Source organism: Tetranychus urticae, chromosome 2 (assembly GCF_039701765.1).
Source record: "Tetranychus urticae isolate SD_2017Ah chromosome 2, NJAU_TeUrti_SD_1.0, whole genome shotgun sequence".
Classification (NCBI taxonomy): Eukaryota; Metazoa; Arthropoda; class Arachnida; order Trombidiformes; family Tetranychidae; genus Tetranychus; species Tetranychus urticae.
The window spans coordinates 7,544,331-7,561,872 of record NC_142959.1 but is presented as its reverse complement, the minus strand read 5'-3'; the positions used below and the strand labels follow the sequence as shown (position 1 = coordinate 7,561,872).

Sequence of the window (17,542 nt, the reverse complement as noted above, 5' to 3'; positions counted from 1 at the left end):
ACAAAACATTTGACACTTTTTGCTTTTCTTGGAAAATTGTTTTTCTCAGCATTTATTTATTCAACTCAGCACTGTCTAGGAATTAATCTGTTCAAATAGAAATTTTCTTTCAAAAAATGAGCTTATCTAAGTTTTAAATTGAATCTAAATTGGTGTTTAGAAGAAAAATTTTATCGAAATATTTTTTTCATTGCTTCGATAACATAAGGTTAAAATGTTGTCGTTTAAAGAGTCTTCATTTTCAAGTGTAAAATTGATCAAAGGTTAAGGTTGAAGGAAAAGGACTTTTCATGAAATTTTGTTTACTCTTAAATACTTTACTCAGACCATCATGAGTCAAAGAAGGTTGAACAGAGGAAAAATGATCAAGATAAATTATCACGAGTTTGTAACCTTTTTGCAAATTCCCATTCATCATCAATGAATCAGAAAATGATATAAGATGAGAATCAAGAATAAGTCTTGTTCATGTTGTTGCACCTGATTTAACTTTTTTTGCTGCTTTTCTCTTGGACTCTGGCTTCTTTGTCTTTACCAGAATCTTTGGTGTCGATGATAAAACAAGATTAATATAAAATCGATATTCTGTCCATTGACTTAGTGTATCAAGTTATCATGGCAGCAAGGGAAGAAAAAAAAGTCGAACAAGAAAATGTATCGAACTATAATCATATCGAAAAAAAAGTCTTGTGAATTATAAGAATAAAGGTTGACAGGGAGGGAAAATGCAAAGGAATTGTTGGAAAAAAAGAGAAGAAAAAAACACTTCATTTTCAGTTGTAATCTTCATGATGCAAGTTTTTTTTCTGTTGATCGTAAAAAGGAAATTCTGCTTTGCTTTGCAATATTTAATCATCTCTTCGTGATCTAAATATCGTTATCAAGTTTAATCCTTGAAACGAGTTAAACTCAATGATACTCAATTGACGAGGCTAAATGGTTGCTGCACTTGATGGGCTAATTCACTCAGATTAACAGTTGTTATCATTGGTAATGTTTTTGAAAGTAAAGCAAAAAATGGTTCAATTTGAGTTTCACTTGCAACTGGCCAAAGTAAAGTTTACCAAACTTTTGGTTTGGTTTCAAATTTCATTAGTTTCTTCCTTTCGAATCAGCAACAATTTTCACTTTCACCTTTTCATCAAGCTCAGTTTTCAGTTCTCTAATCATCATGAAATCTCTGATGAACTCGCTTAATACGTGTTTACTCTGTTTTTTTCCTTCTTTCCTTTCATATATTGGTGATTAACTGATCTCATTGGTGATCCAAAAGGCATTTTGGGTTAAAGTCATTCTTTGAATTTATATTATTCACTTGGCCATTAGCATTTCCATGAGTCACCGAATAAGAAACTTGTAATCAAAAACTTTGACCATTTACAGAGATTTTTTTCGAAGGCAAACAAACCTTGAATGGTTTGTAATAAAGCAACATTTTCATCACTTTTTCTTGACCATTGACCACTGGCCATTGGAATCAGATTGGTTGGAAAGAAATTTATTCATTCATTTTCCTAAATTGAAACAGATTGACTTTTGTTTCTCTCTTTTCTCGTCTCTTTATCAAGCCATATTTCACCTCGTTATTAGTTTACATTTACAATTTTATCCTTCACTTGTTCACCTATCAATCAATTGAGCACAAACAATTGAACACTGATTATGATTTCATTTGGCAAATTTGACATTCAGGGCAACATGGAAACGGGTTGCAATGCTATTTATTAGTTTGTTGGCATTGCATGTAAACAATGTTCGATAATGACTGGTAATTTCTCAGAAAAGTCAAGTTTATTGATGTAATCAATAAAAGCCATCAATATTGTCATCATGTCTGTGAAGGGAAGCACAAAGCTGATGACAGCCAGTCAAGAGCAAAGGCCATTAGGTGTAAAGTTTAGTCTTTGAAATGTTACAAAATGTTGGCAAATCAATTCAAGGTTAGCATTTAAAAGTGAAAAAAGGAAGCGTAATTGGAACCCTTCCATGTATTTCAACTAGAATCTGGCTTTTCAGCTTTGATTCAGTGTCAATTGTAAACTGATTCATGAAGAGTAAATGCACTCTGATTTTTACTCTTCAATTAAGAAGTACTTTCCCTTCAAAACAGTTTCGATAAACAGCTTTTATCTTTTCAAATTAAAGCATTTAAAAATTTCATCCAACTTTTACTGCTATTTTCACTCGACTATTTATAATAAAAGCAATGGAAATTAAATATTAATTAATCAAGATTGAATGACACTTGATTAGTTGAATTTTACGCCTTTTTCTGAGCTTATAATCTTCAATTATCTCGGTAAATCTTTCGAATCCCAACTTAATGAAACTTGATTAATTAAATTATTGTGAGAAAATCAGAGTTTCTACAGATTTCAATGGATATTCAGTCAAACTTTTTAATGCATCTTTTCTTGCAATGAAGTTGAATGAAAATTTCATCTCGAATGCTCATGATTGATGTTCAGGTTCAACTTACCTTGAATGGCATGAGAATGAGCAACTTGATAGAGTTTATTGAAATTCAATGTTCAACTTTATAATGAAATAATCTTGTATTTTACTCGAAGATAATTTGCTAAAAGGAAATCATGTTTGCCTCGAGATTTTTTTTTCTGCTCTTCAATTCAATTGGCTTTTATACACCTTTTCAGGCAAAAATTGAATTGAAAAATAAAGTGAATAGAAAAGGGTTAACATGGATCAAGAGACGGTAAAAGTGTAGACAATTATTACACATTTGAATCAACTCGAGTCTATCATTAATTAGAGAGTAAACTTTTCTTCTTTCAGTAAACACTTTGGTTCCATTATCTTGTTCATCTTTTCATTCTGTTCAATGATAATAAATGTTTACTTGAAAAAAGAGGTAAAACCCACTGAAATGCATTTGCTTTTAATTTCTGGATGAAACTCTTGATTCCCATTCAATTTACCTTTAGCTCAGCTTCAAGGTTCACTAAACTTGGATGCAAGCTCAACTCTGATGAGTTTTTACCCTGATAATAATCACAATATTGAAATAATTGTCTTGCAAAGAGAGAAAAGCCAAAGGAAAGAACAGAAATTCGCAATTCCCTGAAGGGCTTTACAATTGAGGTATGATAAAAAGGAATTAAATTGGTGGATAAAAGCTGTTTTCCACCAATTTTCATCATTATCTTCTGAATCACAATTTCCAAGTTCACAAGTTTCAGATACAATTTACATTCGATTGTTCATCTGATTGTGAAACTTCAACACTTGTTATCATCAACTGAACAAGCTTTTTAACGAACTTTACTTTTCCATCTTTTCCATTTACATTGGAAAAACACAAAATTGAATCGTTTCGAAACTCATTCAATCCGCTTTTCTAATGAACAAAATCTTTGCTCGAACAAGCTGAAATTGCAAAGAAAAAATTCTTCATTTACTGATTAAATGGAATGATTGATTTTCTTTGAATTTTACCGTCAATTAACTTGCTCATTGAGACGATGGAATTGAGGAAATTCATTGGCAACATGGAATGCAAATTAAATTAATCAAGCAAAAGTGATGAATCAGAATTTTTTGCAACTTATTTTTTTTCTTCCTTTGGATCGATGTTCATATGTTGACAATCAATTTTGCAGGAGAAAATATTTGAATTTCATTCTTTTTATTGACATAATTATATCATTGAAAAGCGATGACATTTACTCAAGTTTGGAATACTTCGAATGTCAGGGAAAATTTGAAAAGAAAAAAAATTGTAAAGTTCAATGAAATGTGAGAATAAAATTTTTTGAAAAGCTTCTTGGAATCATGATGAGAACCAATGACACTTTTTTCCATGAAATTGAGAGGCAAGTCTAATGAATTGTTTACATTTTCAGTTGAACATTGAACTGAATACAAATCTCTAAACGCTTCTGTTCAAGTCAACTTGTAAATTTTCTTTCAACTTTCAAATTCATTTTTTTCTGTATCAATCATTATTCAGAATTTTCAGAATCAACAATTCAAAAAGTTTTTGAATTGCAAAAAGGTTGAGGAAAATATGCTTTCGAAACGAGAAAAAAAAAGTGAAAACTGATTCAGAGACTTGAAGATGAAAAAGATTTTTTCCTTTCATTAATTTTCTCAACAATTTCGTTGGATAAACTTTTGCCAAACTAATTGCTCTTTTGCTCTTCAAGTAAACGCAAGTTTTACCTTCGCAAGATTGACCAAATTGACCTTCAATTTGAGCAACCGTGAAACTTTTCTCATGCATACACAATGAGTAATGAATATTATGCATCAAGTGAGCTTGTTAACTGGAAAATGTTTTGCAAACTTGAATAAACTTTGATGAATATTGGATGGAAATGAAAAGTTGAGTGAAAAGTGGAATGAATTTTTCTTCTTCTTCTTCTTTCCTCTCAACAATTCTGATTGTTCTCTTCATTTGAGCCCAGCTAAAAGGGAATGCATAATTCACTAGAATATGGTTTCACTATTTTCCTGTTTTCCATTCAACTGTGATTACATTTGTTTATTATATCGGAAGTTTCCATGTAAATATTCATTGGAAAAAGGCAGCCGAGTAAAAATGAACAAAAATCAGGATGAATTTTGAGAGCAAGAAAAATGAATGCAGATAAACAGTTAAAAGGTTTATCTTTTAAATTATAGTTTAACTGAGGAAAAAATGTGAAACTCTAAGCTCTCTTCTCATGATGCACAATGAACATCATGTTGTTAATAACAGGGAGTGAGGAAGAGGCTAAGAGATGATATTAAAGCGGAAAGTCAAGAAGAAAAATGAATCAACAGAATAAAGTGAATGTTACCTGAATGAATGAGTTTGTAATAATAAGATGAAGAAGTAAGGAACAACATTTTCTTCTTCATACAATAAGTTTTGCTTCACTTTACATTACAAAATTCAATGTTGATATACAACTCATCATGAGCTTTACAACCATGAAAACGCAAAATGTTTTGAAATACGTTTTTGAGATTCTTTTTTCCTCTTCTTTGAATAATTTTTTTCCTTTTCAGAATTTTCATTCCCTTACCTTTAGTCGACATTATCATGACACTTTTATTCTTCATCTTTCATCAATGATTATCCATTCAACTTTTGCTTTATTTTATACTTTACTTTTTCTTTTCATGGTTTAACATCACTTTTTTTCGTTCTCTTGCTTTTCGTTGCACTTTTCATGCGCTCAACCTTTTACCAACACAACAACATTCAATTGTTTGTTCAACAGTTTTGACTTGTAATCAAGAAGCAAAACATCAGTGATAAACGATAATAACCTCATGAGATTATATTGTTCTGTTGAACAAAAAAGAATGGAAAAAGATTGACTTTTTCTCATTAAGTTTTTCTATTCTTAGCTTACTCAATTTCATGATGAATAAAATGATAAAAATTGAACTTTTTCTTCCAATTCTTTCAAATGAAAATTTCGCTTCTCATTCAAATTGGCAATGTGATGCTCTTTACATCTTTTACTTTTCAATTATAAAAACTCAAAAAATGAAAAGTCGAATAAAAAAAGTTCTTTTAAATCAAAAATAAAATCTGAACAGAATTATCTGCTTATTTTGCACTATTATTGTAACATGAAAATAATGATTCTATCGAAGTTTCAAGTCCACTAAAGCCAAAGTTTATTGGATAGTTTATGCTAGCCTTGAGCTCAATTCAGATCATTTGTCATGATATTGAACTTGTTGGCACATAATTATGAAAAATGTTTCATTCGAGAAGAGTTTTCATGAAAAGTTGCACATTATTTATCAGCTTCATTACACCATATTTGATATCTTGAATGATTATTTATTAATGTAGTCAGGTTGGCGGTAATTACCTGGTGATGTGAAAACCGGAACTCGTGAGTTGACTTTGATAATTTTCCTCTTCCTTTCATCGTCTTTTTGGTTTTCGTTTTTTTTCGTTTTTTTGAATTAATGAGCCGAATGTAAGATGTCATTTTAATGTCATGATTATTTTGTTAATTAATGATTTTAGCTTTATTCACAATGATCAAATTCCTGACAGAGTTTCCGAAAGTTTTCATCTCTCGATTGAAACATTTTTTTTTTCTTTTCTGCTTTATTTCGTTGCTCATTCCCAGTATCATTAGTTTGCTCATATTGTGATATTTTGGATCAAATAATTTACTTCAATTGTAATTGTAAAGATTAATGATGATGTGAACCACTTTTTTCGCCTTCTTTTGGTTAGCATAGCATTAGCAAGTAAAGATTGTACGATAATTGTTTGATGAGAGGAAATAAATTAGCATTCATCAATTAAAAATACTTGCGATGTAGAGTTTACAAGGAAAATGTTTAAAGTTTTCACATAAAAAAAGTTAACATTTTGGCAACATTCATCTTGGTTAATGATATTTTCAAACCTTCAATGTTGTTCAACAGAATAAAAAGTAATAAAACAGCGTGAAAACAATTACAATATTATGAGATTTCGAGAAAACAATATCATTTTCTATTGTCGTAAAGGATAATAATCACTCGAAAGATCAGAGATGAACATCGACTGAATTGTGGACAAATTTAGAGTGCAATGTATAGAAATAAGTTCCGATTACCGATCAAGAACCAGTCCACTTGAACCTCTGAGTAAAGATCAAGATTAAAGAAAAATAAAGTAATTTAATCTTCCACTTTATTATCATGCAATATGAATCATCATGTTTGCTACTTTCTGTGATTTCAAACATGTTATTGCAATAAACTTGGAAACTTGGATTGAAATATGAATTTGAGTTTCTTGGGATTCATTGCAAAGTATCCATTTCAGTTGGAGTTGGTTTTTTGTACTCAAAAGCACATATTAATGTGTTTCTTGGTTAGCAGTTTGAAATGATGCGGAACAAGTTTCATTTGATTCTTCTACTTGTCAGACAGTTTGAGGGAAAAACTGATCAAGTGAATGGAAAGCAGAATGAAAAATGTACGCACTTGACCAGCTGTGTCACAGGCATTCATGATAGACATTTATGTAAACACTTGTTTGATGGATTGGCTTTGAAATGTGAAAAATTCTTGAAAATTTTTTCGTTTTTTTCAAGATTGAACTTTCTAAAAGCATTTGAGTAGAGATTTACAGTAAAGATAGTATCTAGACATTTCCAAATTGATATGACTTCTGATATTTAAGATTTTCCTTGTCAACTCGTAGAGCATGTGAATATGCAGAAAAAGGAACAAAATAAAAAACGAAAGAAAAAAACATTTCTTCTCTTCCATGAAACAGTTTCTTCGAGTAAGCAACTAAGCACTCGAATGTGATAAAAATAACTCCCTGTGAGGTTTCATGACATAACAATGCCATGCCATGGATTTCAAAGAAGAGAAACAAAAACTTTTCAAAAATGATAATAATTTTTATTCTAAGCAAAAAGTTCAAAAATATTGAGTGCTTTACAGATTAAAAAGTGTATGAAATGAAAAACAATTTCAAGATTTTATTCTTATTCAATCTTTTTTTTCTTTTTTTGGATTTTAGTGTTTCGATTCCTGGACATCAAGGAGCACTTGGCATTGCACTGGCCCATGAAGCTCTAGGAGCTGGTCAAATATTTGGAGTCGAATTTGTTCTCACCTTTCTCATTGTGTTTACCATTTTCGCCACTTTGGACATTAACCGTAAATCAATGGGCAACGATTCAATTACCATTGGCTCAGCTTACATGGTTTGCTCATTGACTGGGGTAAGAGATTTCATTTCACAATTGAATGGTTACAATGAAAATACGGAAATGAATTGTCCAAAGGTTCTCATAGCTCATGTAATCTTGAATGATTACTTCTCTAACATTCATGCACCAAGACGCACCATTAATCATTTTAAACCATGAAACTGAAAATTCAAAGTCAACTTTCAAATAATCCTTTTATTGATAAAATTTTGTTGAATTATTTAATTGAACAACAATTTTTTCGCTTTTCTTTCCTTCGCTTTCCAACTTATTAATGTTTCTCAAGTTACTCTCTTTAATATTAACCCATGAATGATGAATATCGCGAGTAGGCAAAAAAAAGTTTAAAGTTTGCATGAAACAGATTTCATGAAAAATAAATGATGATCAAGAGAGAAATAATCTAATACATGATTGCAACTTTATCGCTGTTGAACCATTTATCATTCAACTTGAATCAGATATTTTGCATTAAGATTTTTGGCTGACACTATTAGAATGGAGAGAAAAGGAAAGAAAAAGAGATTTTAAAAAATGATAAAATTTCATCTTCTTTCATGGAGAATGCAGAGTTGCGATAGCATCCAAACATGAGCCAATTGAATAGCTGATTATTCATTTCACACCTATTTACATTGCAACAAAAGTCTGATAATAATCAAACTGTCAAACAAGTTTATTTATAAGTTTATATTGTTAATATTTTGTAGTCGATCCAAGTGTAAAAAGGAAAAGCATGAAAATGAATCAATTTGTGAGCAATTTAGAGGCACCAGAATTAGCATGTTGCAGATAATTCCATGGCAAAGGATTATAAAAACAGCTTTGAATTGGCACATTTGCCTCCAAGGAGTTGAACAGGAATACATTTTATTGTATTATATTGGCTTTTTGACAATATGACAAGCAATTAGCTTGGATAGCCTTGGGATTGAAATGTGTGTTTTGTGATAACTTTCAATGAGTTTATTCAACAATAAAGGTTGACACAAAAGATTTACAATTTAAATGATTAGCCAAAGTCAATCACAATTTAGTCACGATATTTGACCCTATTGTATGGATAATTTGGAAATTTCAGTGCAACTCTGACATTCTTGAAACATGTTGCAGCAAATTATTGAAATGCATTTTTCATGAAACGAAAAGGAATGACAAAAATAACAATAACTTTGCTGATTGAAAAAGAGTGAACCTTTTGCAAATTGAATGATTAAATTGAAGAAAATGGAAAGTTTCTTTATTCCATTTTCTAATCAAATTCAGGTTAGCCGTTTTTTGTTACTCTTGTAAAGGTCAACAACATGATACAGGAAAAGATAAATTTCAAGAGATTGAGTCTGATGATTGTCGTGAGATTGGAAAGTTGGACATTTTATGGTAAAATGTGTTTATATCATTACAAGGGAATGGATATAAACACTGTTGCTAATACAGGGCTATTCAGCTACTTAGTAAGATGTTGAACGCCAATAACTTTGCAACCAGACATACCTTTGACCTGGGAATCGAATGCAGTGAGTTTGGGGGACATTCATTTTTTATGTTTCAAGGACAAGGTCATTCAAGGTCATTTTTCGGAAATCGCTGCTGCTCATGTTAGAGGTCATTCTGAGGGCCGGACATCATTTTCGAAAGCAAAAAATCTTCCTGATCAATTTTCGACACTCTGTGATGAACGCTGCTTGAGTTATTGACATTTAAGTTTCAAAACTGAGTTAATTTACATTTTTTATTTTTATGAAAATTCGCATTTTTTATGCTCATAAGGACTAAATTGGAACTAATCGGCAAAAAGAATTCATCCTTAGTTGTAAAAATTGAATAAGACCTTGTTAAATAAACTTGCTTAACCCCATTCGTGTAAAGCGCTCCTGGAGCTTTGAGCAGTCACCTGGATCGCTAGAATGTAGTGGAAAATGAATTTGGGTTTTGATTACGCCCCAATGAGCATAAAAAATGCGAATTTTCATAAAAATAAAAAATGTAAATTAACGCAGTTTTGAAACTTAAATGTTAATAACTCAAGCAGCGTTCATCACAGAGTGTCGAAAATTGATCAGGAAGATTTTTTGCCTTCGAAAATGATGTCCGGCCCTCAGAATGACCTCTAACATGAGCAGCAGCGATTTCCGAAAAATGACCTTGAATGACCTTGTCCTTGAAACATAAAAAATGAATGTCCCCCAAACTCACTGCATTCGATTCCCAGGTCAAAGGTATGTCTGGTTGCAAAGTTATTGGCGTTCAACATCTTACTAAGTAGCTGAATAGCCCTGTACATTAGTAATGTTGCAAGATAAAAATGTAAAGACATTTATTTCAATTGTATTGCTTTTGTCTTGTTGTGAGACTTTTCCTTTAGATAATCTTGTTTACCATGTTGTTGGTCTGTCTCAACTGTTCACATGAAATATTAATGTTGTATCATTGGTAAGAGTGCAAAGGCAAGAGTTTAACCAGAAAATTGTTCAACTTCGATTCGAGTTTTGCTCTTCTATTGAGACAAATTGCTTTTAATTAAATTCCTTGCAACGAATCTGTAGACATGTAAATTCATCTTACTTGACTTTAAACTCTTATTGAACTTGCAGGGGAAAATTGATTATCTTGAAATGAACCAATGGTTGGGAGCAAAGAAATGGAAATGAATAAAAGTGAATATTTTTCAGCCTCATTTTTGCCATCTATTAGAACTGATTATTCAGATTATATTACAAGTTGATTCCTTGCTGACTGTTTCTTCTGATTAAATGGTTTACCTTTATTACAGTTGTTTGCTATACCAAAGTTGCCATGTAAATGTCACTCTCACCGTAATATCCAAACAAGTGGCAAGATAAATATGTAAATGAATTATTAATGTAGGTATTGAGTTGAGGAAATTATCATAATCAGAACAAGAATAATTATAAACATTATACAGCTGTATCGTTGAACATTGCAAGGGATTATTTTTCATGGAGAAATGCTATTTTGGCTTCATTCTTCAACAATTTTTCAAATCAATTTTCCTGTTATTAGCGGGTTTGGCAAAAAAATCAATCAAAAAGATTAATAATGTGAAGGAAAATGCTGAATAACAAATGCTTGGTGAAAACAAGAAATGAATATTTTTCAGGGAAAAACATTGATTAATTTTTCCTCTTTATACCTTTTATTCAAGATTAAAGTGCATCGATTGTCTATTTTATGCAAATTGTGATGATCAATAGCGATATTGGTGTGTTACAGACGCGAATAGGAACCAAATGTTTAATTAAAATATTCATGTTCCTTATAATGGAAAAAGTTTATGAATTTAAATCTTGCGATTTTTTGCTCACATTTTTCTTTCCATTCAAAATTTAATCAAGTTTTGAAAATATTTTGTCTTTTTATCCTTTGCACACTTTAATCTAACCAATGAATAACTTTGCTCGTTATTTGGCAAGTCTTTTATGAACAGGCTAAAGTTTCAATTGTAAGCAACTTATTAGAAAACTATTAAAGATTGCAATAACTTTTAGTTTAGTCGATGCTCCCATAGTATTTTGATGCCTTCTGAGGTCAACCTATTTTAGATACTTTTATGGCCCTTTACGGAGAAATAGATTTGTTGAGTTTTTGCTGGAAACTTTCCTGATTCATCGCGACGCACATAGTGGCACAGTGCTTCTAAATGTCAATTTCATTCTTTAAGGCACAACTTTGTGACAATAGAGATGGCTTGAGTCAGAGACAAATTGAATGTTGAAATTTATTTGGTTATTTCGCTATATAGTAATGGATAGGATTAGATATTAGACTGAGTTAGAGATGATGTCTGGATCTCTGAAGTTCATTGAGCTAAATGTGTATCATATGGTTAATTTGATCATGAATGTTTCTGCTTTTATTCAGAAATGGACAACTGCAATGTTTCAAGTTGAGATAAATTGAATTTCTAAACTGATTTGATCCGTTAACAGAAAATGCACTTTAAATTTGAAAAAATAATTCATTCTCAAACTTTTTTTCTAACCCATTCATTTAGTTGCCTGCAAGTGGAGCCTCTTTCAATCCTGCTAGAGCTCTGGGACCAGCATTTGTTATGAACAAGTGGAAACATCATTGGGTAAGTCAACATTGAAACCTTGAACATTGCTTTTTCATTGTATTAATCCATTGCAATACAAATTTAGGTCTACTGGATTGCACCGATAACAGGCTCAATGCTGGCTGGATTAATATATGAATTTATATTTGACTCAAGAAAGAGCAAAACTCTGCGAGATGTCATCGATGACATTGACAAAGGTAAGTTGAGAAAATCTTGTCTTGATAAATTTATTTGAAAAGTTCACTCATCTAACCTTATCTCACACTTTTCTCCAAATTTTCATTCATCTTTTTAAATTAAATTCAGATTGCAATGACGACCATTATGATGAGCCCGAAGTCAAGATGACCAATAAAACCATCATGGGTTTCCCTTTGAGTGCAAGTTCCCATTCAAATTCCGGAAGCAGTTCAAGTTCAACTCATCAATCAAATACAACTGGTTACTCAAGCATAAATAGCAATCCTCATCACCATACTTTGACCCATCATCAACACCATCCAGGACTACCTCAATACCCAACCTCGGGTCTAAACAGTTCACCAGGAAACAGCTTTCAACACACCGTGTTGACTCATGACGGTCTCTACCCAGCCAATCAAACTGTAACCCTTCATCCTCACAGCAACCTAACGAGTGTCATCACAGGCACAAACAATATCAATAATAATAATCATAATAGCAATAGTAATAATAATAATAATAATAGTAATATAAATACCTCAACCAATTCAAATAATCATCATGCTCATAATAGCATTATGAATAGCACTAATAACCATGTGACTCCATTGTTGTCATCTTCATCTTCCTCTTCTTCACCATCAGCAGCCTCTGCGCCGTCCAATTATCATCAATTCAACGCATCTTATGCTGGAATTTATGGAACTCGAAATTCAACATTGCGCCATTTATCAAACAGAATGGATTACAATAATGTACGAAATGAGATAACACCAAATAATATCAGTCAACCTGGAAAATATTAAACTCATGAAGAGAGTTCAATGATAATGATATCTAAAATTGTCATTATGATTACGTTTAATTATATTCATGACAATGAATTTGCGGCTCTTTATGTTCATCTTTTTCCTCTTTCAGTTCAACTCTTTATCATCATTAATCCATTCATCTCACCGTTAACCTGGACAACATTGAATGGCATGTAAATTGAAGGGAAATGAAAATGTCAATATCAATAGCTGAGCGTAATGAGAGTCTTTGTATTCAACTTTTTTGATCAATTGTATATTGTAATGAGCAATTATTATTGTTGAAGGAAAACAAATGAGTAAAGAGACAATTCTGTGTATATATTATATTGATATATTTATACCTCGTGTTAGTTATTCAATGACATGATGCAAAGAAATAAAATAAAATTGATTTGAAATTTCATTCATTTCTTTTCTTGCACTAATGTGCTCGGATTTGGTGAATAATACCATCTGATCTAAAATAATGATTAAGTTGATTGGTGTGTTGTTTGCGAGCAAGAAACAAGAATCTATTCGAATGTTTGCACAGTTTCGCAAGTTTTCAATACCCAAGTGCTTTAAAATTATAGAATGTCTATTTACACTTATTTTGACAAAAGGCCAAAAAATTCTTGTGTAAGAAAATAGTTGATCTTCTTGATTATTCTGCCAATAAAAACTTTTTCTTGGACATTTATAACTATTTTCGATGAGCCACTTCATGACATAATTTTTTCAATAAAGAACAGTAGTATAGAAACATACGCTTCTGTGGCACAGACCGGAAATGGAAACTACTTCCGGTTCATTAACCCCCCTGAACACCATCTTTCGACGACTTAATTTAACCTTGAATTCTGTTTCATTAACCCCTCTGAACACCATCTTTCAACGGCTTAATTTGAATTTGAAAACACCATAACGGCTGAATAACGGCTGACTTTTACCGGCTTAACATTGAATCAATGCAGGGGCCCGAGCTGAGCTTCCGTTTTCACATTATGTCTATTTTAACCCAGGAAATTCTTGAATAACAGAAGGGGAATGGCTATATTCCCCTTTTGGAATGCTTCTAAAAGTATAAAAGCTGTCAGAGAATGTTAATTATCTTCAATATGATGATGAATGAACTAGTTTATGTCTTTTTTGTTTTAATTGCTTCATTTATCATCTTGATCTTTAAAAAGCATTACAACATTGTTTACAATGAAAGTTGTTAATATTGTAACATTATGGGACCTTGGTGAGAAGGTCAAATTAACGAAAAGGTTATCAAAATTTAATGCTGATGTTATCAAAGACGGTAGCAATTGTCTCTTAATATTTGAGTCTGGTGAGATAATCGCGACTGGTTTCCAAAGAATGATTGATGTAAAAAGATTCATCAAATGCAGCATAAAGCATCAATTTTGATCTTCCAATTCGCTTCAGAAGAGGTGACAGTACAATAACTCTTAATTCTTCGCCCTTTTCTCTCTCTAGTTTGAGCAGCAACTGATTTATATACTCCTGATCTAGATCTCCTGGTGCATATCCCAGAGCAGGAAGGAACAGGATCGACAGTGGTGTTCGAAGTTGAGGTTGTGGATTCAGCTGGTAGTGGTTATTCTTCTATGGGGGTTAAAGGAGTAGGCTCTGTTGGGACAACTGATGATGAATCTTCAGTGAAAGGTAAGGAAACAGGGGCAGGCTCAACAAAAGGCATATGGATTTCACTCTGCGAAATCGGGTCACCAATTTGAGATTCATCTGAAGATGAATCTTCCTCTAAGAATTGAAAAAGATTGAACTTCATTTCATGGTTTACATGTCACAAAAAGAATTAAATGCACTTAAATGATGACTTGACAATATGAAACAGCTGTTTAAGTGTTGTCAAGCAACAAAAAAGAAGATTTAAAATGCGCAAAATTTAATTTTCTGAATGAATAAAAGTTATATGAAGAATTCAGATGATGACATTGTATCATTTTTCATGATTTCTCATTTAAAATAGGTTAAAATAGACATAATGTGAAAACGGAAGCTCAGCTCGGGCCCCTGCATTGATTCAATGTTAAGCCGGTAAAAGTCAGCCGTTATTCAGCCGTTATGGTGTTTTCAAATTCAAATTAAGCCGTTGAAAGATGGTGTTCAGAGGGGTTAATGAAACAGAATTCAAGGTTAAATTAAGACGTTGAAAGATGGTGTTCAGGAGTTTAATGAACTAGGATTCAAGGTCAAATTAAGACGTTGAAAGATGGTGTTCAGGGGGCTTAATGAACCGGAAGTAGTTTCCATTTCCGGTCTGTGCCACAGAAGCGTATGTTTCCATACTACTAAGAACCATTCAATGGTTTTAGCCTATCATTTTTAGTACAACGTATTTTAGCCAATCAGGGAAACAATCAAGTCCACTCTAATCTAATGTACGTATGCTGAAAGCGGCAACTGACCAAGCATATCGATGCTGGATCACTCAAAAGGATAAGATTAAGTTTAAATTGAAGAGGAACTTTGAGCTTGAGAAGACTCTGTTTATTAGCTTCACGAACGGCTCGTTTTGTAGTATAGCCATTGATATGTGAAGTCATTTTTACATTTGTACTTTCATAGCTCTTTCTTTGCCTTTCCCTTTCTTACACTACACACTTTTTTCTTCACGTTTATAAATAATAAAATTATCCGATTCAATTCACTGCATTATATGTGCCACAAAAATTGTAGACTCAATTTATATTCGTCTCCGTATCAAAAAACGGTGTATAAAAATATTGGTTCGATAGTGTTATTATCATTACCATACCATACATTATCATTACATTATCTTATTACTTTTTAACAAAGCTATTCATTGATAAGATCATCAATACAAAAATATTCCAACATAAAATGTTAAATCATAATTATAAGTGATTATTTATGCAATCAAGGTAATTATTTCAATTGCTTCCCAAGTTGCATATGAAGCGATTTTCCTGATGATCTTGAAGTTCTTGAATTCGTAGAATAAGGTTTGATTTGGGATCCATGTACTCTTTTGGGTTCGGATTTTTCGTCTTCTTTACTAAGTACGTTGTTTCTCCGATTTTCTCGATTATTTCGTAAGGACCTTCATATTTAGAGTCTAATTTATAGGATCGTACTTTTTTCTCGTATAAGACTAAGTCACCAATGCTGAAAGTTCTTAGCCTACGTCTTCTTTCATAATTTTTACTCTGCTTTTCTTTCGATTCATCAGAGCTCATTCTTGCTTGTTCCTTGACGGTAGTCCATTCCTTATTTATGAACTCGACATAGTCTGATAGTCTCAGTTCTCTATTTTCTTGATTGATTTAAAATCAACAGGTAAAGTTGGTTCCTTTCCATAAAGCAAGTAGAATGGAGAGAATTGTGTACTCTGATTTGTCGAAGTATTGTAGGCGAAGTTCATCAATGGTAATATTTGAGACCAACTAAGACCATTTGTTTCTTGACAATAATGGCTCAGCATTTCACAAATGGTTCTGTTTATCCGTCCTGTCATTCCATTTGTTTGTGGGTGGTAGATAGTTGACAGTTGCCATCTTGTGTTCATAAACAGCGCAATTTCTTTTATGGTGTCTGCTATAAAATTTCTGCCTTGATCACTCACGATTGTCTTCGGGCAGCCATGTCGACAAAGTAAATTTTTATCAAAAACTTGGCAGTGTTGGTCGTGTCCTTTTTAGCAATTGCTTTCATTTTCACCCACCGCGTAAAGTAATCAGTCTCAACGATGATGTATTCTTTCCCAGCAGATGGCGGTAAAGGACCTAAGATATCGATTCCGACTTTTTCAAAAGGCGCAGACACGTAGATTGGTTTTAAGGGTAGAACGGCATTCCCAGTACCTTTTTTATTGCGTTGACATTCTTCACAATTCTGGATGTAATTAGCTATGTCCTTGGACATTTTCGGCCAATAATATTTTGGTTTTAGTTTTGCATATGTTTGATAAAGACCACAGTGACCCGAAACGACATCATCATGGTAAGATTGCAAAATTGTTTTCACAAGTGAAGCTGGAACCACTGGAACCCAGTTAGTGCCTATTTCAGTCACAACTTTTCTTTGTAGGATACCATCCTGTAATTTATGGTTTCGAATGATTTTATTCCGAATTCTTGGTTCTAATTTGGCGATGTCATTTAGTTGTTGATTCATTAGATTGATAGATTCATCTTCTTGTTCAGTTATTAAAAGTGCAAAGATGTCATCTCCTTGCTCTTTATCATCATCTCCGATGTTGTTGAATTCAGGATCGTTAGTTGGATAGCGACTTAAACAGTCTGCGTCCTTATGAATTTTTCCTGATTTATAAGTTATGGTAAATTCGAAAGATTGGAGGGTCATGGCATAGCGCATGAGCCTAGGCGGTAATTTAGTTTTCGATCTCATAAAACAGAGAGCACAATGGTCTGTTACAATTTCAAACTTAATCCCTTCCAGATAGTGCCTGATTTTTTCAAATGCGTAGATGATTGCAAGGCATTCTTTGTCCGATATTGGGTAATTGATTTCTGCTCCACGAACTTGTCTACTCGCGAAGGCGACTGGTTTCCATTTACCATCGTGTTTTTGTAATAATATAGCACCTAAACCCACATCAGAGGCATCAGTTCTCAATTGTGTTTCTAGAGTGCAGTCATAGTGAGCTAGCAAAGGTGCTCTTATCAAGCAACTTTTGAGATATTCAAAGGCTTCCATTTGTCACAAAACGAACGGAGTTTCTTTCTTTGTTAATTGCGTTAATGGTTGAGCAATTTTAGCGAATTCTTTTATAAACTTTCTAT

General features: G+C 32.4%; 1 protein-coding gene across 1 annotated transcript in view; it reads left to right on the top strand.

The window, feature by feature from the left end:
* The window catches only part of LOC107366212 (aquaporin-2-like), a 29,910-nt gene extending 16,740 nt beyond the window's left edge, over window positions 1-13,170 (top strand). Inside the window, exons 2-5 of the mRNA XM_015933795.3 lie at window positions 7,496-7,700; window positions 11,704-11,784; window positions 11,852-11,966; window positions 12,076-13,170. Coding sequence (XP_015789281.1) covers window positions 7,496-7,700; window positions 11,704-11,784; window positions 11,852-11,966; window positions 12,076-12,758 — 1,084 coding nt within the window. The 3' untranslated portion in view covers window positions 12,759-13,170. The remainder of the gene's footprint in view (window positions 1-7,495; window positions 7,701-11,703; window positions 11,785-11,851; window positions 11,967-12,075) is intronic.
* Window positions 13,171-17,542: the final 4,372 nt, after the last annotated feature.